We start from the raw sequence: 27,859 nt of genomic DNA on the forward strand, positions 1-27,859 counted from the left end.
ATTTCCATGCTCTCGTTCACTTACCCGAGAGTGAGATTCCTTCCGCCAGCCCATAAGGAAGATACGCAAAAATGATCATCATGCCAAACTCCAAGGAAGGTGTTTTCCTCAAGTCAATGTGCTTTAGCACGTAAATGATAGTTGTCAAGGAAAAGGAATCAAGGGAGAGTTGATGGGAGATCTAGTGAAGTCAGGAAACCGCTGCCTTCCAAATATGCAAGTGAAACAACGGATACAAAAGATTTTGGAGCATTCCATAAGTTAGAACCTGTCATCATGGAATTTTTTTTCTTTGCAGGGAGACCACTGTTTTAAGACAGGGAATCTAACAAAACTAAGAAATGTAAATTCCTGAGACAAATGGTGGTGGTGGTGGGGGGGATAAAAATCAACCGGAAGTCTGCTCATTAGAAGAGGCTGACTTGGAGGCTGGAATGTTCCGGGGCGGGGCGGGGCTGGGGCTGCAGACGGACTGAGGACGCCCACACGTTCCCCTCCTCTATCAGCTGAGATGAACTAACAGGGGCTCCAGAACTCTGGGGTCCAAGGCCCCATTGAAGGGCCGTCTTTCCTATTCCTGGCGGTTTCCAAACTCATGCTCCTGTAGGAGGAGAGCCTTCTCTACGCCCCAGTGTTGGTCCCAGGCCCACGCTGGAGCTCAGCACCCAGTCACCTGGCTTCATTACAGCAGATGCTCCCCCGCCCCTTTTAGGCCAGAGATGAAGATGGACGCGAGTACTGAGCTGGAAAAAGCTCTTTTCCATTCTGCTTATTGGTATGGTATTGAAGTCAACCAACTCAACAGGGCCTTTAGACGTCTAGGACGAAGGAGTCGAAGGGAAAATTCAACAGGATGGCGGACAAGCATGCCTGTTACAGCAAAAGAGGCTTTTCCGGCCATCTGCGAGACAAACTGCTCGTGGCGAAGGCCAGGTGGCCGTCGCCCGGAGACAGGCTTAGGCTCGCACAGAAATGGGGTGCTGCCTACTCCTGTGAGGAACATGACGAATTTTCTACTGCAATCAAGGTGTTATTGGCCCTCACAAACCTCCATCCTCCTCTGGCTGGAAAAGCTTCTGGGTTGTTAAGCAAGAAAATCAGTGCAAATAACTTTGATGAGCTCACTTTGAAAGACTCTTTTCTGGGCCTAGAAAAACACTTCCAGATTTGCTCAAATTGACATTTTCAAAGGAAATTAGCCTCCAATTTTTTGAATGTGAAAAGTGAGCAGAAAATGAAAATCATCTGAAGGCGGTTGTCATCCTCCAGGAACCAAGAAGCCTCCCAAGTCAGAGCTGATAACCAACAGGGGACATGCTTTTTCAACTTTAAAAAGTGACATCCTAAATTTCACATTAACTGAAAAAAACCCTGAGTTTAAATTAAAGTGCTCCTCAAACCAAAACTAAGCATTAAAATCTTTCATCAAACACAACCTTAGACTGAAATTGGTCCCCTTAAGGACCCGGAGAAAATGGCTGGAGATGGATGTAATTAAGAGTAATTTTCTCCGCCACGCATGTTCATCACAGTAAAAGGATATTAATGCAGAGATTAAGCCAGTGAGAGTGCCGAGCGCTGCCGAGCCAAAGAACATTTTGAGGAAGTAGCCGAGGGCTTGTAAAAATGTTTGCCACCCACTGACATCTGACATATTTTTTCTTGTTAAGCCTTCAGCTGTGCTAGGAAAGAAAAGAAAAACAGAAAGAAGTTAAAATGTTATGGACAAAGTTATTAGAAATGAATTTAGAACCCCAAACTTATTTCGTGATTATTCTCTCATTCATTCGTTCCATCACTCAGTGAGTCACACACATTTGTTTGTTCGCCTGCTTTGTTCCAGGCACTGTGTCAGTTTCTGGGGGTTCAGAGATGACAGCAAAGTCCCTCTCCTTGGGCTCCCCCAGCCTATTGAGATGGGAACTAATGGCTATCTGGGGTAAGGGCAAAGGGTTGCAGAAACATCAAGTGGGCACCTCACCTCAAGGAGGTTCTTCATGACATACAGGCTGGGTTTTGATTTAGGATAAAGAACAACGAGGGACAGCACCCGGCAGAGGGCACGGCACGCGCAGAGGCAGAACGCCCGAAAATACAAGCACATTCTGGGAGCATTCAATTACGTGGGTTAATATGGATAAAACACAGAAGCAGAAAGGGGGGAGGTCGCAGTGGGAGGACAGTGGCAAGAGGTAAGGCCAGAGCAGCAGGCAGCACAGGACCTGGGAAAGGCTTTTGATGAACCGGGCTGAGGATTTGGTGTTTCATCCCGAAGGCCCTGGAGAGTGTTTCCAGCCCCCGGGGGGGGGGGGTCCAGTGGTAAAACCTGAAATTGAGGCTATGGCACGAAGCCAGATTAGAATGGAGCCACCTGAAGAGCTGCCGCTGGGTACAGGCAAAGAGGGTGGACTGAGGAGGCATTAGGAGAAAGAACTGAAAGAACTTTCCTTTCATTGTAACAACAGAACAAAGTAAAACTTTCAGATGCCATTAAATTCAATTGTTGGTTTTATCCCCAAAGGGGAAAACTGTTATACCATTAAAATGGAGTTAGTCTTATTAAATATCCTTCTCTTGTAGTCTGATTCTACCTTTAGAGTGTCTCTTAAATCCATCCACTTCTCTTCCTTCCTGCCCTATTATCTGCTGTCCCTGGGTTTATGCCTCATTACTTTCCATATACGTCCTTGTCTTCCTAGGGACCATCCATTCTCCAGTGGCCTGAATGATTCCCACGAAGTGCACATCTGATCAGGTTATTGGCCTGCACAAAACCCATCAACAGTGTCCTGCTGCTTTGCAGGAGGAAGCCTGGTCTTCTTAGCATGACCTTGTTACCTGTGTTGGGGTTCTTGAGCTCCCCAAGACAGAAACTGAGAAGAAATGCGAGAGAAATTTCCAGACAGATTTTATTTTATTTTTTTTTTAATTTTTTTTTTTTTTTTTTTGTATTTTTCTGAAGCTGGAAACGGGGAGAGGCAGTCAGACAGACTCCCGCATGCGCCCGACCAGGATCCACCCGGCACGCCCACCAGGGGCGACACTCTGCCCACCAGGGGGCGATGCTCTGCCCCTCCGGGGCGTCGCTCTGCCACGACCAGAGCCACTCTAGCGCCTGGGGCAGAGGCCAAGGAGCCATCCCCAGCGCCCGGGCCATCCTTGCTCCAATGGAGCCTTGGCTGCGGGAGGGGAAAAGAGAGACAGAGAGGAAGGAGGGGGGTTGGAGAAGCAAATGGGCGCTTCTCCTATGTGCCCTGGCCGGGAATTGAACCCGGGTCCCCCGCATACCAGGCCGACGCTCTACCGCTGAGCCAACCAGCCAGGGCCAGACAGATTTTATTAAGCTTATGCTCGAGCACAGGGAGGCAGCACAGAGGGAAGGACGGTCCTCTAAACTGGCTCAGGGGCTGGCCCTGCTTGGCTGCTTTTGCAAGCTGGAGACAAAGTGGGCTTGCATGATAAGGCAGGCATTTTGTGAAGACAGACTTGCAGAATTTTTTATTTCAGGGTGGGGTGACTTTCTTATCCTGCTGCGTTGCCTGGTACTACATTCACACCTGCGCTGTTGGGGCAAGATGGCAGACTGCTTGTTACCACCACCCTAGGAAGGTCGTAGAGCAGTCAAACCTTGACTGACCGTGGATGCGGGTCAGTAGTTTAAGCAGTTAGAAGGGAGATAGAATCAGCTACCTCTGTGTTTCTGAGTAGGGAGTGGAGGGGTGGTGACACTTTTGTTCTTTCTAGTCACCTGGTCTTAACTTGGCTTCCTGGCCATTCAGGGCTCAGGTTCTATGCTGTTTCAGCCTGACTTCTCTCCCCTCCTTATTCAGAGTATCCCCATTGTCACTGGCCCCTCCTCGTTATCACCTTTTGCTCTTCCGTGGCCCCAGCTGACTTCCTGGTTTGTTTCTCGGAACCCAGGGTCAGTGTTATCTCCTTGGGGACACCTGCCTTGACTCCTTCAACAGGCCAGCCATTACAGGCCCTCCGTTGCCTGCCTTCTCCACAGCGAGTGCAAACTAGGGCATCGTTCCACGAGGGCCAATCCTGTTCAACTGCTGTATGTCCAGTGCCTAAGGCAGAGCCTCGCACACAAAAGACACTTAATAAATGTTTGCTGAATCAGTAAACAAAGTGAATTGTCAGCAGTAATATTTAGCATTTCATGAATTGGTATAATTATAAAGCAGGATAATCTCTGGTAAAATTAGGTAGCTTGGTCAAATAACCTCAGAAAGTTTTTTACGGTGATTCACTGCACAATGCAACATAATAAAGGTTTTGAGAAGTCCTGTAAAAGAGAAATCTAATTATTTTCACACAAATGTTTTCCAAACTCACCTAAATGCACAATCTCCCCCATTCCCTTTCTTTCCTAGTAGATCACAGGCTAACATCCCACCTTGGGGAATGCTGGGATCCAACAAGGGTTCTTTCTGGGAAAGAGCCTTTGAAAGCTGAGGTCACGCACAGTTTCCAAACGACCTGTGGACCACATGCATAGTGCTCAGCCTCCACCTTGGCTGGTACACCAGTTCGTGTCACCACTTTCTCTTTAGGCAGAGAAGGCTTAGATCGCTGGTTTCTGAACTCAAGATAAGTAGGATTTGGACTCTTTCTGGCCTGGTGACTCTGTTTTTTCTTTTCCCGAAGCATGCTTCAGGATCCACTTCATGAGCTTAAGCTGCAGCTGGAGAGAACAAAAGGGTTCTTCTACAGCGATTATTTTAAGAATAAATCGTCATAGCAACAAATCAAAGCTAAAAATAATTTAATTAAAGTTAATGAAGAAACAGTAGATACTGTAGATACTTAGCTTTCTGGAACTTGTGAAAGTGAAAACATTAAAAAAGGGATAATTCATTCCTATTCCTATGTTCAGGTGCAAAGATTAATGTGTCAGATCATTTTGGAAACAATTGTTTATGAAGTACACCCTTAAAAACAAGATGTGATTCTACCTCATAACCATGGAAAGCTGACAATAGCTCCCTCCTATAATGCAAAGAAGGGGCAGGCCTACCATACCCCCTTCTCGCGCCTCTTCCTCTTCTGTCTGAAAATGCTACTGGCTCACAAGCCAGTTCACCCGAGAGGCCTTGTTCGATCCTTCAGAGTGACCGTTTCCCCCCTGGACCACTATGTTCACTTCTCTGTGTGCATCCTTCTCACACCGTGGATTGAATTTGTCAAGTCCAACTGGTCTCTGAACAGTGTCTGGAACACTGAGGGCCCTTGCCAAGTGCTGATGGTGGACAACCAGCCACCCTAGGGCATGTCTGGATTCACGGTGAGGCTGGACATGGCTTAGGTCAGCGGCTCCTGCCTGTGTCCCGGCAGTGGTGGAGGCGGAGGCTGGGAGCTACGCATGTGGTCCACAGCTCCAGTTGCAGAACTGTCATCATAGGTGATCGTGGCCTTCAAAAGCACTTTTCCAGGAAGAACCTTTTGCTACTTATAATGAATGACTCCATCATTTCTCACTTTAAAAAGAAAGTATCTCCTAATCTTTGGCCTTTCTGTGGCAGAGAGACCTGGAAAAGCTCAGCAGAGGTCCTACTTCTGACAGATTTTTAAAAACAAAATAAATTAGAGACAAAACAGCTGAGTTTAGCTCCTAATGTATAAAAATAACTCATGATGTCATCTCCAATTTGGGCAAAAATTCTTTATCACAAATGCTCAATATGCAGCCAGGATATGAGATAAAATCAAAACCAGAAAGCTAAGAAGCTTTCAGAGTACATCTTAAATAAGAAAAGACATTGCCATCAGATGTCTTAAAGGTCTTACAGCACGATGTACGAGAATTTCCCAATAAAGCAACTGAAATTTTTGCCAAGAGAAATGTAAAAAACACAGTAACTGGGGCCTGACCTGTGGTGGCGCAGTGGATAAAGCGTCGACCTGGAAATGCTGAGGTTGCCGGTTCGAAACCCTGGGCTTGCCCGGTCAAGGCACATATGGGAGTTGATGCTTCCAGCTCCTCCCCGCTCCTCTCTCTCTGTCTCTCTCTCTCCTCTCTCTCCCTCTCTGTCTCTCTCTCTCCCTCTCTCTCTCCTCTCTAAAAATGAATAAATAAATAAATAAATAAATAAATAAATAAATAAAAAACAGCCCTGGCCGGTTGGCTCAGCGGTAGAGCTTCGGCCTAGCGTGCGGAGGACCCGGGTTCGATTCCCGGCCAGGGCACACAGGAGAAGCGCCCATTTGCTTCTCCACCCCTCCGCCGCGCTTTCCTCTCTGTCTCTCTCTTCCCCTCCCGCAGCCAAGGCTCCATTGGAGCAAAGATGGCCCGGGCGCTGGGGATGGCTCTGTGGCCTCTGCCTCAGGCGCTAGAGTGGCTCTGGTCACAACATGGCGACACCCAGGATGGGCAGAGTATCGCCCTCTGGTGGGCAGAGCGTCGCCCCTGGTGGGCGTGCCGGGTGGATCCCAGTCGGGCGCATGCGGGAGTCTGTCTGACTGTCTCTCCCTGTTTCCAGCTTCAGAAAAGTGAAAAAAACAAAAACAAAACAAAACACAGTAACAGGGAATTGGTTAAATAGGTAGTAGTAAGTTCATAAAAAGGAATAGTCTGTAACCAGTAAAATGATGTCATAGAAGATTTTTATCAACTTTGTTCAGTGGAAAAGCTATAATACAGTATATAGGATATAAGCCCATCTAAATAAAATATATGTATACTTCTACCAAATTGTTAATTGTAATTATCTCTGGGTAACAACACATGTAATTTTTCTTTATTTTATTTTATTTTTTTGCTTGTGTGTTCTAAATTTCACATGAACAGTATATGTACTACTTTTAGAATAACAAAAAATATTTTAAAGTTTGTTTTGTTTGGGTCTGCTGAGCACCTCTTGCAATTAAGCAACCTTTGGTAAGTTCTTCCAATAAAAGTAGAATAAAACCAGGGAAAACAGTGAAACAATAATGGGGACAGGAGTAGAAAAGGAAAGATATATTAATTGATGTCAGATGCTTTTCACATAGTGCCATCCTTAACTATTCAATCCTCAGACCCAGTCCTAGGAGGAGGCATTATCACCCTCACTAGACTACTGAGAAGCCCGCGGCTCAGAGAGGCGAAGGAGCTGACCCAGGATCACACAGCTATGAGCAACAGCACCGAGCCTTGAACTCAGGTCAGTCTGACTCCAAAAGCTGGGTTCTCTCCACTGGAACACATCCTTTTACTCCAACATAAGAATTCTGAATGTAGTCTATGATAAAACTCAAGAAAATGCTAACTACCACAGAGCGTTACGCTTAGCAGGGAAGCTCGCGACAAAGGAAACAAGTCAGAATTCAGATCCCAGACATTCTGTTCTCGAACAGAACACCGACTGCCTCCCCAAATCCGTGTCTCTATCCACTGCTCAGGGCTCTTTTCTCCAACTGCTTTGGCTGCTGGTGCCTTTTCTCTTTTTTTGGCTAAACTGTTTGGGTCTCTTGCCCACACATGCTAATGAACAGCACAAAATGCAGAGTTCAGGGAACTCTGTTTATGCATTTGATAAACACATTTGAAATGATCTTGAATTCATTTCCCTTTCCCAATGACATTTTATGATTCACCTTTCATTCCTCCCATCCCATCAACAAGGGCAATAATACCAACGAACATTTGAGAACAATTTGCGGTTTCCAAAGTGGCTATCACCCAGTAGCATCTTAAGGAGGGATGCCTAATAGTATCACTACCTTCTTTCACAGCTGTGAAAAGGAAGGTGCCCCGCAACAGCTGCTCAGTGGGAGAGTCAGGCCTCTGTCTATTGTCTGCAATAATGCCGTCCAAACACGAATCCCTCAGTGGGCTGGGGCTGCTCCATCATCGTCTGGGGCAATTACTAAATACCTCTGTTCTAAGGACTCACCCCAGACCAGCCACTGCCTTGGCAGCTCTGAGGGTGGGGCCGGGAATGCTAATTTAATAAGCACCCCCAGTGATGGAGATGAGGAGCTGCACTCAAAATTACTGCTACAAGGTAGGTTATAAAGGTGGATTGCCACAGACCCCGACAGTATCCCTGGGGCATGACAAAGCTTGTCAGGACAGAATGATGGAGAAGCCGGTGAACTGGTCACCCAGAGGACAAGCAACTGCACACGCAACTGCATGCAAACATCTGTCCTTTGTTACAGGGACCTTTATTTCCGTCCCTTTAAGAAAGCATACTTACTTGGTCAAGACAATGGAGACGGCATCGTTGAGAATACTCTCTCCAAAAACCAGCATGTTGAGCACTGGGTCCACGTGAAGGGCATTGAAAATAGCAATAGTAGCCACTGGATCGACAGCAGAAATCAGGGAGCCAAATGCAAAACTGGGAAAGAAGGGAACAGGAAGGGGAGATTCTGTGATGCTCACCACTTGGTCCACATAGTAAAGCATTAAAGCCAGGGACTGCATTGATACGACATGATAGTACACACACTGTAGCTGAAGTGATGACAGAAGATGGCACACTTTTTTTCTCCTATGATATCTGCAAATTGACATTGGGGGTGGAGCAGTGAAGCGCCCACTCTAAAAACAGTCGTTAGAAATGGCCTGGTTTCCCACTGTCCCTATCAGGACTTTGACCAATGATGGATGGAAGACATTTGCTTAAATGCATTAGACTTCCCAGCCTTTTTGGTCTGAGCAGTTGGAGCCATGATGGCTCAGAGGCCTCCCCCAAGTGATCCATGGGGTCCTAGGTCTGATCTCTGCTTACCCCTTGCCACCATCTATGACTGACCCCAGCCTCCACTCAGATTTGTAACATCTACAAAAATGCCAAGAGCCAGCATCGACTCTAGTGTTTCAGGGATGGGCGGCTTGGCGGCCTCCCACCAGGCCAGCGGCTCTCATCGACCGTTCCCATGAAGGTCCCATTACCTCCAACAAATATGCATTAACGGTTTAGTATGTTTCAGGCGCATTTATGTGGCACTTCCCAAGTCCAGGTATTGAACTAAGCTCTCTACATATAGTAACTCAATACTCCACACAGCCACCGCATGAGAAGGTACTATCATTGCCCCGATTACACAGGAGAAAACTGAGGGACAGTGATGTTAAGGACCTTGTCCAAGGTTGGCCAGCTGACAAGTGGCAGAGCCGGATTCCAACACAGGCCATCTGGCTCAGGATTGCTGCCCCTAAACCCCTAACCACAACACTGGATATAGCAATATTCAGAGGCTGAGACGTTTTACACAGGAAATCAGGATGATGAGAGGAAAAGTAACCTGGCAGGGAGGGGAAGGGGGCAGTTAGCTTGAGTAGTTAGGAAATCCCTCTCTGAAGAAATGATACTCACTGAACAAGGACCTGAACAAGCAGCAGGTGGCCAGACAGAGGGGGGCAGTGGCAACAGCAAGCTACCTCTGAGGGGGGAGGCAGCCTGGCTGCCTGAGAAGCAAAGGGCAGGCGTGGCAGCTGCGTGCTGGGGGCGAGGCGAGGGCGAGTGGCAGCGGTGGCGTGGCGGAGGCCGTGAGGGACGCAGGGCCGGCTCACCCTGGGGGGCCTCGTGGGCCACCCACATGGTTCGTTCCCTCAGCCCAGTTCTCTTTGTTCTACCTCAGTGTTCCTGACGCCTCTGATGCCCTCAGACTGCTACACTCAGCACTGCCTTCTTCCTCCGTCAGCAGACGGGTTAGGCCTGCCCCCTCCTACAACACCAGGCAAAACCTGGAACCCCAGTGGGCCAGCCCTGTGTGAGGACTAAGCCAGAGACCAGCCACCTCCGACCCCGCCGTCACCAGCTCCCAGACTCCGGGCTCAGGGAAGACTGCTGGCGGGGGAGATGCTTGGCTGCCTTACTAGGTACTGTTCTCCTTGGAAATCAGCAACCTGGAGTTCTGGTTTCCATGGTAGCTCCCTGCGAGCTGATGCACGTGAACTCGTGCAGGGGAGCCCCCTCACCTCAAGGAGAGCCTCCAGATCCCACGTTGAGGACCAGACGCAAAAGATGGTCTCAGCTCACACCCCGGTTGCCAGACTTTCCCTGTCCTCGTAGAAGTTGTCACATGTATTATGAGCTGGGACTCGACATGCTTCTTGCCTCACTGTGAGTGCCAGGGGTGTGGGCGCTGGTATATTGCCAGGACTGGTACTGAGCATGGCCCAGGCGCAGTGGTTAGCAAATTGCAGTTCGTGAACCACATGTGGCTCTGGCCCCTTGAGTGTGGCTCTTCCACAAAATACCACGTGTGGGCGCTACCTTGATAAGGAATGTACTTACCTATATAGTTTAAGTTTAAAATTTTTGGCTCTCAAAAGAAATGTCAATCGTTGTACTGTTGATACTTGGCTCTGCTGACAAATGAGTTTGCCGACCACTGGCCCAGACAGACTCACGGAAGGCAGGCAAGTAGAGTGGGAGGGACAGGTGGCAGTCTCTGCCACCAAATGACTGCCAAGTTGGGAGGCCCTGTTTGGTTGGCAGCTGGCCTTGGGGCCCTTGTGCTGAAAGCAGACACCGACCCTCTTGTCTCTCCTTTTATCCCTACTCTCATCAGCCAGGGCAGCATCACAGGGACCTCGCAGGAGGAGGAATGTCTTCTGTAAGTGTGTTCTGAGGCGGCAGGGCCGGGGCCCTGGGAGCCCCTGGTGGGCTGTGGGCTGCGTGCTGACTCCGCTTGGCTCAGCTGGGCCCTCCTGCCCTCCCTGAGTGCCACGCAGTCCGGCTTTGTAACAGTACCCCAATTTTCCTTTGGGAAGCCACCTCCCCATCTCTCTATCCATGGAGCTGTGTGGGACTCTAGGAGTGGACAGGGGCCCCAAGCTTGGTCAGTGAGGGCCATCACCAGGCATGTACCAGGGCATCAGGTTGGCCCTTCCAGCAGAGGTGATGAGAGCCCAGAGCCATCAGCGCTGCCACATAGGGCGAGGTGCCCAAGGATGAGCTGAGCTGAGCTGAGCTGAGCTGAGCCGGCAGAGGAGAGAGACCTGCCGTTGTGGGCCCTGGAGGCTGTCATGCCAGAAGCCACCACTCTGGTGACACTTCAGTTCTCTGCATGAACAAACTTACACTTTCTTTGCTGAAGCTAAAGCTCCTCTGCACCGGGTTTCAGTTGCTCTAAAGAGGACGCACAGTCCCTGAGGCATCCTGAACTGGAAACCAGAGAGCAGGGGCCGGAGGATGGACTGATGGCTGGACAGGGGGACGGAGCAGCGGAAAGGTCTGTATTGAAGCTAACCTAGCGCGACAGTAGCTGTGGGCTCTGGGTGGTGGTCATGTGGGTGTCCACTGTACAGCGCCCACCTTTGCGGGATGTTTGAGATGTTCATAACAAAGGGCTGGGGGAAATGCTTTGCATAAATTATATAACACATGTGGCTTTGGTTGGGAATCTAAACTGGGGCAGAACACTTCTGACAGTGACGAAGAGAAGTCTGAAATATGAACGGCCGACTCATCAAGAGGCCCGGACTGAAGGCGTCGTTCAGTCTCCGCTTCGCACCTTCGTGACCCAGTTTCTCCAAAGGCCAGAAGTTACAAGTTCAACTTAAAAATGTGATTTTTTGATTCCATCATCTCAAAGGGTAGCAACATCAGAAGCAAAAAGGAAATGGTCTCGGGTGCTAAAAGAGGTCAGGGTGTCCTATGAGTAAAATAACTCTCCAGCAGAAATATCACTAAAATAATATGAAACAAAGTTTTGGCTTTTTTTTTTTTAATGTTTTCTCTAGCTCAGCAGTCTGTGAGTCCCGTTTGGCCTGCATGGTTATTTAAAAAAAAACAAAAACAAATAAATTCGCAACATCTGAAAACTGGAAAATTGCTTCTTAAAATCTAAAAACCTGGTCTCTTTTGAAAAATAATTTATTTTTTAATATCTAGTAAATCTGGGTCCATAATGGTAATTACTAGTGGAGCTGAGAAGTGGCTGTCCCCTCAGGCCCTGCAGCGATGGGGTCTGCAACTGCTGGCTAACTTTCCCAGGGCACCTGCCATCTGTGGATGGTCACTTTGTACCAGGAAACGAAGTGTGGGCGCCTGGGAGAAGCAAGCTCCGCCCGGCTGTTACTAGGCTTGTCTAAGCAGCAAGTCTCCTCCTCCTATGCCCCAACATCCCGACCTTTGGTTCAGTTCAGTTGCACACGGATTTATCGAGCATTTTCTGTATCTAACCAGCTGCCCCCAAACAGGGCGCAAGGCTGAACGCTGTGACCTCTTCCTTTACCTGGACTGGGTTTGGGGCATTTTTCTCCTCTGACAAAATACCTACAAAATGCAGGGCATCAGTTCTGTTTTATTTCCAGCTCCTTGTGGAAGAGAAATGTGCCTTTTGCTACCGTTTATATATCAAAACTATCTTACGACCAAAGCTCTGAAATTTATGTCCCTGGGAGGAAAATGAGATTGGACTTCATGTTATCAGAAACACATTTCCCATGAGAAGGGCTCCAAGATTCTAGTCCCCAGGGTGCTGCTAAAGACCTCAAGCTCTGGCTGGCCGGATGGGAGGGATGTGGGTGCAGGGCTCAGCCCCACTTCCTAGCTCGCCAGCCGGGCCACAGGACAGAACCACTGCTGATGGTCGAGGTACAGACACGGAGCAGGGCTGCATCCTTGCTGGACTTCTCCGAGAGGGAAAACCAGGCTGACCTCTGCTTGTGCACTTTCTCTGGGACCTTCTGAGAGACCACTGCCTAGGCCGCTTCTTGCTAAATCAACTATGGAAATTCCTGGCTCCTGGGCAGCAGCTCTGAGAGGTCCCTAGAGTAGCTGCAGGCCAAGGACATGCGCAACAGAGCCCTGGACCCTGTCTGCTTCCCCCAAATCAGCCCCCCCCAGACTTGGTGGAAAGCCCAGGGTAACAGTTCACACCTTACTCCCCCCCATCAAGAAGATAACTTTTCATTGTGGCCACTGAAAAGACTTAGAAATCAGTTGAAGAGGCTTCTTAATAAAACAATGGTGTAGCGTGTGGTGTGGGCAGGCAGTTAACTCATGAGTTATTCCTCCCAGAGCTTAAACTAAATTCATTGTTTCAGTCAGCAATGTTCTGACTAGAGATCTTCAAAATAGCCTCCGTCTAGTTTTGCTTCATTTCAGAGACCTGAATTAATTCAGACTAGATTTTTACAGAGAAGTCATCAGCAAAACAAAGAGAAAGAATAGAGAGGTACCACACCCAGGAATTAATGTGAACACTCCCCGGTCTAAAAAGCAGTATGGGTGTTACAGTATGAAAGATTTACCTGTCTGTCATGTTGAGTTTAGAGATTACATCAGCCTGTAAAATAAAACACACAAACATACAGACACACACAAAAAAAACCCCTGGAGAACAGCCAAGAAGATTAAACTGTCCATTAGTGCTTTATCACAAACTTATAATAAGGACATTCATCTTCAGTACTCAAACCACTTGAAAAATTTTAAAAATCTCAGTTTTAGTTTGAACATGCATTTTGATCATCATACAACAGAAGTATGGAAAAGAATGTGACATTTTTCAAGCCAGATTAACTAGTTTTCTTCTCTAAAGTTTATTCTCATTTGGTACTAGAAGTGGGGCAATGAAGAAGGCTGCATGGCAGACAGATTTATTCTGGTGCCACTGAGGCAGCAATGAACGTGGAAATCAGCTGGAATGGCCTTAGGTGACAGCCACCAAAAGCAGCATGCTCACCTGCCTGTCACCCAGCTGCCTGAACCTCAAACTAACTTTACAGAGCTGGGGCAGGCACACTTCCTGCTCCCTGCATAGGTGTGCAGAATGCAAGCCACAGATGCTGCCTTCCTCGGAGGGTTTGATTTAAACAAAGCCAAATAATTTGAACCGCAAGTACAGGACCCGCAACTGATGACACCAGGAACTGGTTTAGCACGGTAGAAAATACAGTGCACATAAGTCTGCGGGTGATGAGTTAAAAGTGAATGAACACATTATGAATCATCTTTGATTTTTCAAACACAAATTTTAATTTTATTATTTATTATTTATTTATTTATTTATTTATTTTAATTTTTCTGAAGCTGGAAACGGGGAGGCAGTCAGACAGACTCCCGCATGTGCCTGACCAGGATCCACCCGGCATGCCCACCAGGGGGCGATGCTCTGCCCATCTGGGGCGTCACTCTGTTGTGACCAGAGCCATTCTAGTGCCTGAGGCAGAGGCCATAGAGCCATCCTCAGTGCCTGGGCCAACTTTGCTCCAGTGGAGCCTTGGCTGTGGGAGGGGAAGAGAGAGACAGAGAGGAAGGAGAGGGGGAGGGGTAGAGAAGCAGATGGGCGCTTCTCCTGTGTGCCCTGGCTGGGAATCAAACCCGGGACTCTTGCACGACAGGCTGATGCTCTACCACTGAGCCAACCAGCCAGGGCCCACAAATTTTATTTTTAAAAAGAGCATTTCACCCTGATTCAGTGTATCTAACAATGCAGCTACTGTTAGAATCTGAAGACTTTGATGGTATATAGATTCTGCTTTATCTTTAGGTACAGTATTCCAACTTAATACAATATTTTTAAGATAAGTATTTGCGAGTAAAAGCAAATAAATACTTTTGAGAACTATGGAAAAGATTCACTCCACCCCAGACATCAGAGCTCTTTGAGGACCCTGAGAAACAATGTTAGCCCACTTGGCTGTGCCTCGCCGGGGTCTGGATTCCCTTCCCGGGAGCGTCTACCTGGACGGTGAAACCCAGGCCCCACCAGGTGGCCCTCACCCACCTCCCTGCACTAGCTCTAAGAATGTAAGATTTTCAAAGATGTTCTTACCTGACCCAGAAAATAAATTCCTCCACCTACTACAAAAGCAGAAATTGCTGTACCAAAAACAGAAAACAAGGTGATGGAACCAATATTTTGAAAGAAGTTACCCTGTTTGAAAGAGCAGAAATGAGAGAAATGATTAGAAAAGCCGGTCCTGTCAATGAAGGCACGGCCCCCGCACCTGGCCCTCCTCACATGCTTGATTCTCCGCGAAGGGCACAGTCACCATCACCCAGCCCGTTTGGCACGCTGGAAACCTGGGAGTCTTCCCTCCGGCCCCTCCTACCGCACAGCCTCGCCCTGCGGCTTTACCTTCCCCTTGCTGCTCACAGCTCACACCTCCCTGCTCCTCTCCGCCGTTACCTCCCCGGCCCTCGCCTAAGCCCTGTCAGCCTCCCGCCCCAGGACCACTGCAGCAGCTCCTAACGAGTCTCAACCACTCCTGGTTCCTTGCCCTCCACTCTCCAATGGCTTCTAGAATGATCTTTCAAAAGACAAATCTGGTTGTGCTGCCTTCACTCTGACCCCTCCACTTCCACTCAAAATGCAACTAAAACCAACCAAAGCCTGGACGGCTGGACTCCTGTGCAGACCTCTACCCTCCTTCTTTGTTTTCTGGGTGCCATGCACATTGGTGGCTTTTCATTTTCAAACGCGCTATACTCCCTGGGTTTGGACCACTCTTCCTTCCTCTTTGTTTGGTGAACTCATTCATTTATTTAAATTTTTTTTTTATTATTTATTGATGTTAGAGAGAAGGGGGCGAGATTGATTTGTTGTTCAACTTATTTATGCATTCATTGGTTGACTCCTGTATGTGCCCTGATCAGGGATCAAACCTGCAACCTTAGCACATCAGGGTGACGCTCTAACCAACTGACCTACCTGGCCAGGGCATGTTTGGTGAACTTTAATCACCCTAAGATCTCAGGACATTTTCACTATTTCTAAGAAGGAAGCCTTCTCTGATCCCTTAGCAAGGTCAGATCCTGTTCTATGCTCTCAATGCAAATGACCCTCTCCTGATAGGACCTGATATGGCTGAATATTTACACTTATTTATGTAACTATTTGACTGACGTCTGTCTATTCCACTAGGCTGCAGGCTCAATGGGGGCAATGACCACATATGCTTTTGTTCAATGTCATTAACATAATACCTATCAGATGCAAAGTGCCCAATGAATAGGTACCAAAGGACTGTTTCATGTCTGATCAAAGTCCAAAGTTTATACAATTATAATTTTTCATTTAATTAAGAAAAGGTACATTACTACGAAGAATATCAAGAGAGTAGGTTTTACTTAGAAACTCCTTTTTGCTGTCCAGGTCTTTTATTTTTTATTTATTTATTTTTTTATAAAGATTTTATTTATTCATTATAGAGAGGGGAGAGAGAGAGAGAGAGAGAGAGAAGGGGGGAGGAGCAGAAAGCATCAACTTCCATATGTGCCTTGACCAGGCAAGCCCAGGGTTTTGAACCGGCAACCTCAGCGTTTCCAGGTTGACACTTTATCCACTGCGCCACCACAGGTCAGGCTGTCCAGGTCTTTTAAATAGTTTTACTTTACTCTATTAGTACCATCATCAACTATAAATATGGCAGATAAAACATATTTTTTCATCTATACTCTATGGCATTTAAGAGAAAATATTTGAGTCCCAAGTAGCATGGTAACATCTTTCAAATTTCCATAAAATTCAGAAAATTAGCTGTTTATCAGAATCCTGTAGTCCCTCTAGGGAGTCACACCAGGGAGCCTTGATGACCCCTTGATTGTGAGCATGGACAAGGGGATCCCATCTTTTTGCTCAGGAATTGGCAAGCCATAGACAACAGGAACTGACATGTTAAACCACACTTCAAAAGGATGTCCTCAGCTCAGTGCTGGCAGCCCACTAATCCTGTCTCCTTCAGGAAGTTTCTCTGCTTCATTCATGGCAGTTTTGATCTGGCTGCCCCTAATCTGACATTCAATTACTTGGTTTGGCATATCAATCCTTAGAGCACAAAGAACTTTAAAATAACTCAAGGCAAACACAATGATTTGTTTTTTCTAAACAAAAGGCTTTCATCTATGAGTTTTTCTTTGCAAAAGATGCTTTGTTTTGTTATTTTAAAATAGATTAAACTAAGTCTTGGTCTGTTTATAGGGAGCTAATTCTGATAAAAATATATGTAATTGGTTAATATTAATGTGGATATTGAAAATTTACCCAAATATAAGTTACCACACTGTAAGAACTTCCCTTTGCTATACAAAGTGAATTTGTTTCTGACATAATGTCCTATTCTTTGCATATTAATACTTTTTTTTTTGTATTTTTCTGAAGCTGGAAACGGGGAGAGACAGTCAGACTGACTCCCGCATGCGCCCGACCAGGATCCACCTGGCACGCCCACCAGGGGGCGATGCTCTGCCCCTCCGGGGCATCGCTCTGTTGCGACCAGAGCCACTCTAGCGCCTGGGGCAGTGGCCAAGGAGCCATCCCCAGCGCCCGGGCCATCTTTGCTCCAATGGAGCCTCAGCTGTGGGAGGGGAAGAGAGAGATAGAGAGGAAGGAGAGGGGGAGGGGTGGAGAAGCAGATGGGTGCTTCTCCTGTGTGCCCTGGCCGGGAATCGAACCTGGGACCTCTGCATGCCAGGCCGATGCTCTACCACTGAGCCAACCGGCCAGGGCACATATTAATAATTTAAAGAACCAATACATGCATATCAACTTAGAATATTCTTACTGAATTTTTTATTCCACATCCAAATTTGTTAGAAAATACAGCAATATTAAAATAAAACATTCAAAGTTGATTTCCTATCTTTTTTGGGGAAGGATAAGAAGTAGTCTCTGAATTTGCATTTCCAAATCACATTAGTCCCTTTCACATAAATTATCACATTTTCTGCTGAACATCTATTTTCAAAGAAGTAATTTTTAAAAATTAAATTTGCCTGATCAGGCAGTAGTGCAGTGGATAGAGTGTTGGACTGGGATGCCGAGGACCCAGGTTTGAGACCCCGAGGTCGCCAGCTTGAGCATGGGCTCACCAGCTTGGACCCAAGGTCGCTGGCTCGAGCAAGGGGTTACTCGGTCTGCCGAAGGCCCGCGGTCAAGGCACATATGAGAATGCAATCAATGAACAACTAAGGTGTTGCAAAGTACAATGAAAAACTGATGATTGATGCTTCTCATCTCTATGTTCCTGTGTGTCCCTGTCTATCCCTCTCTCTGTCTCTCTCTCTGTTTTTGTAAAAAAAATAAATAAAAATAAATAAATAAATAAAAATTAAATTTAATGGGGTGACATTGATTAATAAAATTATATAGGTTTCAGGTGTACAGCATCAGGATACTGTATTGTGTGTTCACCACCCCAAGTAAAGTAATGGTTTCTAAAGAAACTTATTTTCCTCAAATTTTGAACAAGTTTATTTCTTCTCTCTCCAAAAACTTAGAAAATAAAACTTCCCATGCTCTAACATAATAATCAAAGTATGTTTTTAAGTCAAAATCAAATCCATTTCCTCAACACTATTTTGAAATATTTTCATAACCTGCTGATAGTTCTTTTAAGAATTATTTACAAAATGTAAGAAATTAAAGAGAAGACATTGACTTCCAATTCCTTCTTGCTTGTTTTCTTTTTAACAATTATCTATTAGTAATGGTTTAGAAGACTTGGGATTTTTTTTCTTCACTAAACTTCCTTTTTAAATCTTCTGTGGATATATGATGAAATATCTTTTTTTTACAATCTGGACTCCCCTTGCCAGATAGCTCAGCTGGTCACAGTGTTGTCCCGATACATGAAAGTTGTGGGTTTGATCCCCAGTCAGGGCACTTACAGAAACAGATGGATGTTTCAGTTTCTCTCTCTCTTTCTCTCTAAAATTAGTAAATAAATTTAAAAAGTATATGGACTGAACATCTTAGAATATTTTTGCTTTGGTACCCAAGTGAAAAATTAAAGATTAATTTGTATGTTTTAAACAAAATCCTCCTAATTTAACTCTCAAATTTATTATGTTATTGTTCATAATACTACTAGTAATGTTAATACTATCAATAATATATATTATTATTAATAACAAGAAGCACTACCATTTATTTAATGTGGTGGGTGGTACTTTGTATATAATCTTTCACCTAGTGTCAATTTCAAAGCAACCTAACAGGTAGGGTTTTTGGGGTTTTGTTTTTAATTTTTAATTCTACTGTACCCAACAGGAATCCATAGGGGGCAGCACATGATTAGATCTAGGTCTCTGGCTCCAAAGTCCAGGTTCTTTCCAAGGGTAGGCCAAACCTTAGTCTTTCCAACCTTCAACATTTTTTTTATCACACTCACAGAATAACTTTTGTATTACTGACATTTTAATTCAAATTGAATCATCTATTTTAGAACTTAAATACATTTCTGTTTGAAGAAAACTCAGAGGTAAAGAAAAAATCCCATGCACACACACAAAACTGGTTTAAAAGTGAGAAGCTCTTACCCGGGCAGAAAGAGTTGGAGACCAGAGACCAGAAATGACAAGGCAAAGCAGAGAATCTGCAGGGGCCAGAGATGCCGCTCTTCAGGGTGGAGCCAGGGAGCCAAGCCAGGGTGGGAAAGGGTGCATGTGCCAGAAGGAGCTTGAAGGCGAGGCAGAGGATGGGGCGCCAGCCTGTGAGTGGCTGGGCAGGGGAGAGGCAGGGGAGAGGTAGGTGGAGATGGGGGGCGGGGGGGGGATGACACACATGACAGGGAGTACCAGCTGGGAGCTGAGGCCCAGGCCAGGGTTCTGAGAGGGGAGACGCTGAAGGATGAATGGGCCAAGGAGGGAGAAGGCCCCACACAGAGAGCTGAGAGAGAATCAAAAGGCCCTGAGCACATGTCCCTGCTCACCCAGGACACAGTCTATCCCTTTAACATGTGTCAGTCTGTGTCCAACAAGAAGGGTCAATGTGTCATCTGTGTCCCACTTAAAATCACTCTGGCCATCTTCCTAGGCAAAGCACCCTTCTATGGAGAACGCTAGCTCAATATGCCAGACTGCCCAAACCATGAAAGCAGCCCATTGACCATGGCCGCTCGGGTCCACAGGTCAGGCGGTCCGGTCCAGCTTCTACCGTGCACACCCAGGATGTGCACACCCAGGATGTGCACACACAGACACCGCTGCTAAATGAACACCCAAGCTTTTAAGGAAGTTGCCTTACTGACATGGGAAGCCATCCAGACCAAAAGCACTAACGTGTGCCTGAGTCCTACCTTGTGTAATGAATATCCTGACTCAAATATGATAGGTGGAAGCAACAGAAGGAAAAACATATTTGGACGAAACATTTCTTCTTCCTGTAAATATAAAATGGGTATTTTCAGAGGCATGAAATTTATGTAATTAAGAAATAAATCCATCAATGAAGAGCCAAGGTAATTCTCTCAGGCCTGGCCCAGTGGAAACACCATGTTTAAATAACTACCTGATAAAAACACCAAGCAGGAGGACAAGAAAACAACCCCACCCCACCGCAAGAAAACAAAACATGCATTGAAAAACGCAGGACAAGTGAGTTTAAAAGGTGACCAGCAAAAGAAAAAGCAGAACAAATCACTTCCAAACACACAGTTGTATGCTTTTTATCCTTTCCTAAGGAAAGAAAATTAATTTTAATGACAAGTCCACAAATTGGAATCCTCTAGGATAAAGCAGTGGTGAGGCTAAAACAGCCCACTTGGAGGAAGAGTAATCCCTACACATGTTAAAGACAACCCCACCTTTTCTCTGCCTGTCACAGACAACTGCCATTTTCCTAATTCTGACTGTGCTCAAGAGTCCCCACCTGATGCCCTCACGATCTGGGACATGGCTCCAGTCCCTCACATGCTTTCAGATTCAATTATTAAGTACGATTATGGAAGGTATTTCTAGATATAGCCATCTTTGGAGGGATAATACTTGAATTTTCTATATTAATATATTTCTCGGCCCTGGCCGGTTGGCTCAGTGGTAGAGCGTTGGCCTGGTGTGCAGAAGTCCCGGGTTCGATTCCCGGCCAGGGCACACAGGAGAAGCTCCCATCTGCTTCTCCACCTCTCCTCCCTGTCTGTCTCTCTCTTCCCCTCCCGCAGCTGAGGCTCCATTGGAGCAAAGATGGCCCGGGCGCTGGGGATGGCTCCTTGGCCTCTGCCCCAGGCGCTAGAGTGGCTCTGGTCGCAACAGAGAGACGCCCCGGAGGGGCAGAGCATCGCCCCCTGGTGGGCAGAGTGTCGCCCCCTGGTGGGCGTGCCGGGTGGATCCCGGTGGGGCGCATGCGGGAGTCTGACTGTCTCTCCCCGTTTCTAGCTTCAGAAAAAAAAAAAAAATATATATATATAATATATATATATTATATATATATATATTTCTCTAATTGTTGGTAGACTGGGGGAATGCATAGTGGTCCTCAAGCCCAAAATGATTACATGTGTACTAAATATACAGTCTATTAAATACCGCAAAATCAGGTCCTTTTCCATATGAAAATTTCTATACCACAATCTTGACAATCTGATTTTTTGTAAAAATCCCCATTCAAAAGGATAATTAAATGTATTCCTACAAATGTACAGCTGTTACCATATGACTAAAATAGCATTTTAAAAAGGCTCAAAATAGAAGCAAATTATGACTCCTGATTAAGTCTTAAAATAATTGCCTCTACAACAGGCTCATGACTCAGATGGGGACCATATGAATAGAAATGGGCCGATCTCTGCGTTGTATGGGGCAACCACTTCTCTGGATCTGTGCAGTGGGGCCGCTGTACAGATTCTCTTGGAGTTTCAGAAACTAAACTCTCCTGGGAAAAGGAGGCCCCGCCTACAATTGTGTAGTATCTTCCAGCCCCAGTTCATGTCCACCTGGAACCTCAGAAGGTAACCTCATTGGAAATCGGGTCTTGGTAGATGTTATTAAGGGAAGAATCCAGATGAGATCATACTGGATTGGCGTGAGTCCCAAACCCAATGACAATGTTCTTGTTAGGGACAGAAAAGGTCACACAGACACAGAGAAGGCCATGGGGAGATGGGCTGAGGCAGAGAGACAGCCAAGGAAGGCCTGGGACCCCAGAAGGTAGCAGAGGCAATGAGGGGTTCTTCCCGAGAGGGAGTGTGGCTCTACCAACACCCTGTTTCAGACTTCTAGCTTCCAGAACCATGAAGAAATCTCTGTTGTTTTAAGTCACCCAGATTGTGGCAATCTGTTATAGCAGTCACAAGAAACGCACCCACCACCTTATGGTGAGCAGTGTTACAGAAAGGTCCCTGGTTCTGTTTGGCAGCATCTCCCCCAAAGTAGCCTGAAGTGGTTTTCAGAGGCGCTGGAGACAGGCAACATCAAATACCGCTGCCCTGCGGACTGAGAAAGCCAGCCCTCGGACTCTTTTCCAATCTCAACTCAAAGCCTCTCTCCAGTGTGCTGATCTCTCTTTCTGACAGAGAACAGGCTTGACCACAGAGGCTTTAGTAGGCCATGGACTCCTTTGTTTTTATTGCGTTTATTTATAAAAACAATGCTGGTTTTCCATTTAAAATAGTATTCTGATGTTTCCTTGGAAATAAATGTATATCTAGTATGCCAATGTTCACAGCAGCATTATTTACAACAGCCAAAAAGTGGAAACAACCCAAGGGTCTGTCAACGAATGGTGTGGCTCTGTGGAATATTATTCAGCTGTAAAAAGAAAGGCAATTCTGATACACGCTACAACATGGATGAAACAACATGCTAAGTAAAAGAGCCAGACACAAAAGGCCAAATATTGTATGATTTCATTTACATGAAGTACCTAGAATAGGTAAATTCAGAAAGACAGAAAGTAGAATAGGGCTACGAAAAAATACTAAACAAATAGAAAGTGGAACAGAAAGCAGGGAGGGGGGATGGGGAGTTGTTCAAACAGTAGAATTTCTACGTGGGATGAGAGAAAAATTCTGGAAATGATGATGACTATATAACATTGGGGTGTATTTAATGCTACTAAAGTTTATGCTTAAAAATAGATAAAATGGTAAATTTTATGTTATGTATATTTTACCACAGTAAAACTTTTAAAATGCTACAAAAACGTATGTCAATAAAAAAGCAAGTTGATTTAAAGAAATATATTAAGCATAGGGCAGACAATACAGGTAGAAGGCCAACCCAGCAAGAGTCTGAGAACAGAACCACTCAGAGAAAACATACCAAGCTCCTTGTTTTTCTTATCTCCAACTGCTTCCTGCAGCATGCAGGTTCCAAACAGGTGTCCTGCTTCCCACTTCGGCTTCCACAAACACCTGTTCTTCCAGGAAGCCTGCCCCAACTGGCCCTGCCAGAAACCTGGTCCTTTTCTGAGGTCCACACTGGTTGCCTGGAAGGCTCTCTAGTCACTTATATTCACCACCCAACACTGGTTCACTTATCTGTGCTATTAAATGTATTACTATTATTTTAACTTGAAAAGAAACATCTTGAAAAATAAATTCAAGAACACTGAAGCATATAAAACTAAAGGTGACAGAGCACCTCCCCTCCCTTCCTCCCATGACTCAGGGCTGAGTTGGGGTCACCCACTCAGAAGCTTCCAGGGGCCACACAGCATTACCAAGACAGCAGCTGCCCCTGCGCCTCGGATCTCTGCTGGGCTGAACGTGGGCTACTGTTAAGAGAGCTGCTTTTTAAACAGAAGCTAGAAGTTCAGAGTTTTATGTGAAAGTTCCAGAATTTTATATACACTAATAATATTTTAAAATCAAACAAAGAATTTTTCATTGTTTTTAAATCAATTCCTATTTTCATCAAGTGATTTTAAATCAACTAAAATGTGTTAGGTGCAATTCTCTACCTATCGGGCTATAACAAACCTAGGTGTAGAGAGAGGGTCCTAGCCTGTACCTCACAGCCTAGGACGAGCCACATTGAGGATGGTTACATTTGACAAGTTGCAGGAAGGCAGAAATGCCATTCCCAGTGTGCTCCCCTGGGGCCTGGCCAGCCTCAGCCCCGGCTGTGGGCAGTTCTGAAATATCAGGAGCTGAATATATATTTATAAATTCATTTAATTACATACAATATTTCCTGAAAATTATTTATAAGTTTCAAACTGGGTTTTAGGTCAGACTATACGGCTTGTTTTACAAATTTTACGCTCTATAGTTTAACAGGCAAATTAATCCAGGGTGGGGGCTCAAATGTGATACATTTTAGCCATCCAATTCTTTCATATTTTGAAATGGACCTTGTTTCCATTCAGAAATTCAATTTTGTAACACACTTGTTAATCTCTCTACTCAAGATGGATGCTCAAGTTTAAGTTGAAATTCAAGTTTCAAATAGTCCTCATACCACACCATGCTGCTCATGCTCTAGTGGCCACGGTGTAAACAAAAAGGTATGGACAGCCACAAACTGAGGACAGCATGGTGCCGCAGAGAAAAGACAGAATACACAGGCCCACAGGGTCTAGACACAGGACTCGACTCAGCCGCTTTCCAGTTCTGTGACACTGTACACGTCCTGACTTCTCTGGGCATTACTTTCCTCATCTGTAAAAATGGGGTGTGACAATACTCAGTCTACCTCCCGTGAGTATCATGAGACAACATGAGCCACAGTTTGTAAAATATTCTGTAAGCTATACAGTGCCAGACAAATATGTTTTATTAGTCTCAGCTGTGAGAATGGAACTGGGAGCAATACACTTTAATATTTAATGCTAATAAGAGCCTTTGTCTCAGATTATAAAAACGTGCATAAATAACAAAACATTCATAGTAAAATAGAGTCGCTCCCATGTTAACCTGAAATAGTGTGAGATTTATGCTTTAAGAAAAACTCACATGTAAAGTTATCAACCCTAATCTGGTAGAATGTTAAATAAATCAATGGGATAATGTAAACTGCACTGATAAGAAAGCCACCAAAGCCTGACCTGTGGTGGCGCAGTGGATAAAGCGTCGACCTGGAAATGCTGAGGTTGCCGGTTCAAAACCCTGGGCTTGCCTGGTCAAGGCACATATGGGAGTTGATGCTTCCTGCTCCTCCCCCCTTCTCTATCTCCTCTCTCTCCCCCCCCCTCCTTTCTAAAATGAATAAATAAATAAAGATGTTTAAAAAAAAAAAAAAAGAAAGCCACCAAAACCATAAGTGTTACTGAAATTAAGAACAACCAATAAAAATTGTAATTATGTTAAAAAACATACAGTTGGGCAAACCTACCTTCCAATTTGCCAGTTTTTTAAACTCTATAATTTTTATAATCGCTCCCATGAGAATACCTAGAAGAGAAAATGTAGAGTTGAACACAAATTTAAGGCACGAGAAAGATTACTCAGGTTTAGTATTCTAGAGAAACTGTTATTATGTCTCGAAATGGCTTTTATGGATTTCTGTAAGTTTTATGTCTGAAAACATAAAAATGGAAATCAGTGTGAAGTTTGAAGAGTTACACGAGTTTTTTTCTCACTTGCATCTCACAAAACATAAAATAATGAAGTCTACAGAAACCTGGGGGAAGAAAAAGCTTTATAAAATAGGACCCAAGGATAGACACAGAAGATTTTTTTTTTTTTTTTTTTTTTTTACAGAGACAGAGAGAGAGCCAGAGAGAGGGATAGATAGGGACAGACAGATAGGAACAGAGAGAGATGAGAAGCATCAATCATCAGTTTTTTGTTGCAACACCTTAGTTGTTCATTGATTGCTTTCTCATATGTGCGTTGACCGGGGGGCTACAGCAGACCAAGTAACCCCTTGCTCAAGCCAGTGATATTGGGTCCAAGCTGGTGAGCTTTGCTCAAACCAGATGAGCCTGCGCTCAAGCTGGCAACCTCGGGGTCTCGAACCTGGGTCCTCGCATCCCAGTCCAATGCTCTATCCACTGCGCCACCGCCTGGTCAGGAGACACAGAAGATTTAATCTCTCTCTCTCTCTCTCTCTCTGAGAAAGAGAAGTATCCACTCGTTCCAGTTAGTTATGAAATTGATTGCTTCTCATGCATACCTTGACTGTGGATCAAACCAGCAACCTCAAGGTCCAGCTGGTGACCCTGGACTCAAGCCAGCAACCTCTGGGTCGAGCCAGCAACTCTGGAATCATATCAAGTGACCTTAGGTTTGGAGCTGGTGAGTTCAGGATCATGTCGGTGACCCCATGCTGAAGCCAGCGACCTCAGGTTCCAAGCTGGTGACCTCAGTGTTCAGGTCAACGTTCTTGATTGCACCACCAGTGGTCAGGCTTACATCCACCCATTTTCAATGTGAAATGGGAGAAAGCTTATAAGCTAAGTTTGCCCCTTATCCCAATCATTTTCAAAAATGACTCCAACATCGCTTTCTCGGACTCAGATGGTAGTTCAATGTAGAGCATATAGTTAGAGATAAAACCCCAATACTGAAAATAATCTAAAAATTCTATGAAATTCCTGGAACAAAACAGACCATCTAAGTTCAGGCTTGTTTCCATAAAGCTGACAGGCTCATTACTCTCTCACAAAGAACCTACCAAAAATAATTCTCAAGGAAGCATCACAGGTACAAATTATGATCGCTGTGTTACTCATTAGATAAATGATTTTAACCCTGTTGGCCCATCAGAATCACCATGGAGCTTTCTATAAAATAAAGACAGCAGAGCAGAACTCCAGACCGACTGAATTATAGCCTCCGGTTGGGGGCGAGACAAAGCAAGCCTGAAGACCACTGTCATAGACACTTAAAGACAAAGACTCCCCTTTCCCCCATCAACTCCAGAAAGCAGAAAGAAGAAACATACCTTTTTGGGAGGGATGCGAAGACAATACTAGAACACAGAGTTTATTAGGAAAAGGAGCCGCACTAATACTAATTGCCATGGGGAAGGAGGAACTTGAGGCCAAGAGAGGAGATGGGCAATTTTAACTTTATAAACCTCTGCTATTTAGATTGTTAGATATTATTAAAACAGTAATAAAGTTACCCTGGAAAAAAAGATCGGCCTTGGCCCTGGCCGGATAGCTCAGTTGGTTGGAGCATCATCCCGAATCAAAGAGGTTGCCAGTTCAATTCCTGGTCAGGGCACATACAGGAACAGCTTGATGTTCCTGTCTCTATCACTCTCCCTTCCTTCCTCTCCCTCTCAAATAAATAAAACAAACATTAAAAAAAAAAAAAGATCGGCCTTGGTCAGATGGCTCAGTGGTGGAGCACTGCCCTGGTGTGTGGATGTCCTGGGTTCAATTCCCAGTCAGGGCACACAGGAGAAGCAACCATCTGCTTCTCCACCCCTTTACCTTCCCTCTTCTCTCTCTCTCAGTCTCTCTCTCTTCCTTTCCTGCAGCCATGGCTCAAATGGTTTGAGCAAGTTAGCCCATGTGCTGAGGATGGCTCCATGGCCTCTCCTCAAATGCTAAAAATAGCTTGGTTGCCAAGCAACAGAACAGTGGCCCCAGATGGGCAGAACATCGCCTGGTAGGGAGCTTGCCAAATGGATCCCAGTCCGGGCACATGTGGGAGTCTGTTTCTCTACCTCCCTGCCTCTCAAATACTTTAAAAAACAAACAAATAAAATCAAACAAACAAACAAAAAAAAAAAACAAGACAAGCCAGATCTAAGCTATAAAGGGAGTCAAGGACCATATCTGCAGATCAGGAGTTGGACAGTCACTTGCCAGATGGTGGGAAGGCACTGATTCTACCCCCTCCAACTAGAGTTCCCCAATGGCTTCTTTTACCTTATCTTTTCAAATCAGGTATACACTTTAAGGAGTTTTATACAAATTTTTAGTAAGCAAAGAGTTCATGAATACTTTATAAGTGTTATAAAGAATACAAAAATCCCTTTTGATGAGATCCCAAGCCCTACTCTCATCTTAGTTCTCTCTCTTCCTGTCTCAAGGTAACCAACCACCTTAATAAGTGTGGGGAATATTCTACCAGGCTCTTCTGTATCCCTTTACATAATTTATATTTAACCATACAGTCCTGGTTGTGTGTGTGCGTGTATAAAGGCACACCTGTGTGTATTTATATAAGATTTATGGTGTTGTATCTTTCTACTATTTGCTATTTTGCTCAGTGTTAAATTTTAATCTATATGTATTAGTAGATCAGGGATTATTATAAGCATATCTGCCATATGACTTTTAATAGCTCTAT

The 27,859-nt window shown here is 45.3% G+C and overlaps 1 protein-coding gene across 3 annotated transcripts in view; it reads right to left on the minus strand.

The window, feature by feature from the left end:
- Positions 1 to 27,859, minus strand: part of SLC9A8 (solute carrier family 9 member A8) — a 62,890-nt gene that overhangs the window by 15,576 nt on the left and 19,455 nt on the right. For 2 of the 3 annotated variants that reach the window (XM_066234253.1, XM_066234252.1), the window contains 7 exons: positions 24,945 to 25,003; positions 19,973 to 20,056; positions 14,728 to 14,829; positions 13,202 to 13,236; positions 8,187 to 8,330; positions 1,544 to 1,682; positions 25 to 130 (listed from right to left, as the gene is read on the minus strand). In XM_066234253.1, the coding sequence (XP_066090350.1) occupies positions 25 to 130; positions 1,544 to 1,682; positions 8,187 to 8,330; positions 13,202 to 13,236; positions 14,728 to 14,829; positions 19,973 to 20,056; positions 24,945 to 25,003 (669 nt within the window). The remainder of the gene's footprint in view (positions 1 to 24; positions 131 to 1,543; positions 1,683 to 8,186; positions 8,331 to 13,201; positions 13,237 to 14,727; positions 14,830 to 19,972; positions 20,057 to 24,944; positions 25,004 to 27,859) is intronic. The other variant, XM_066234254.1, reaches the window with a different exon arrangement.

Source organism: Saccopteryx bilineata, chromosome 6, assembly GCF_036850765.1.
Source record: "Saccopteryx bilineata isolate mSacBil1 chromosome 6, mSacBil1_pri_phased_curated, whole genome shotgun sequence".
Lineage (NCBI taxonomy): Eukaryota > Metazoa > Chordata > Mammalia > Chiroptera > Emballonuridae > Saccopteryx > Saccopteryx bilineata.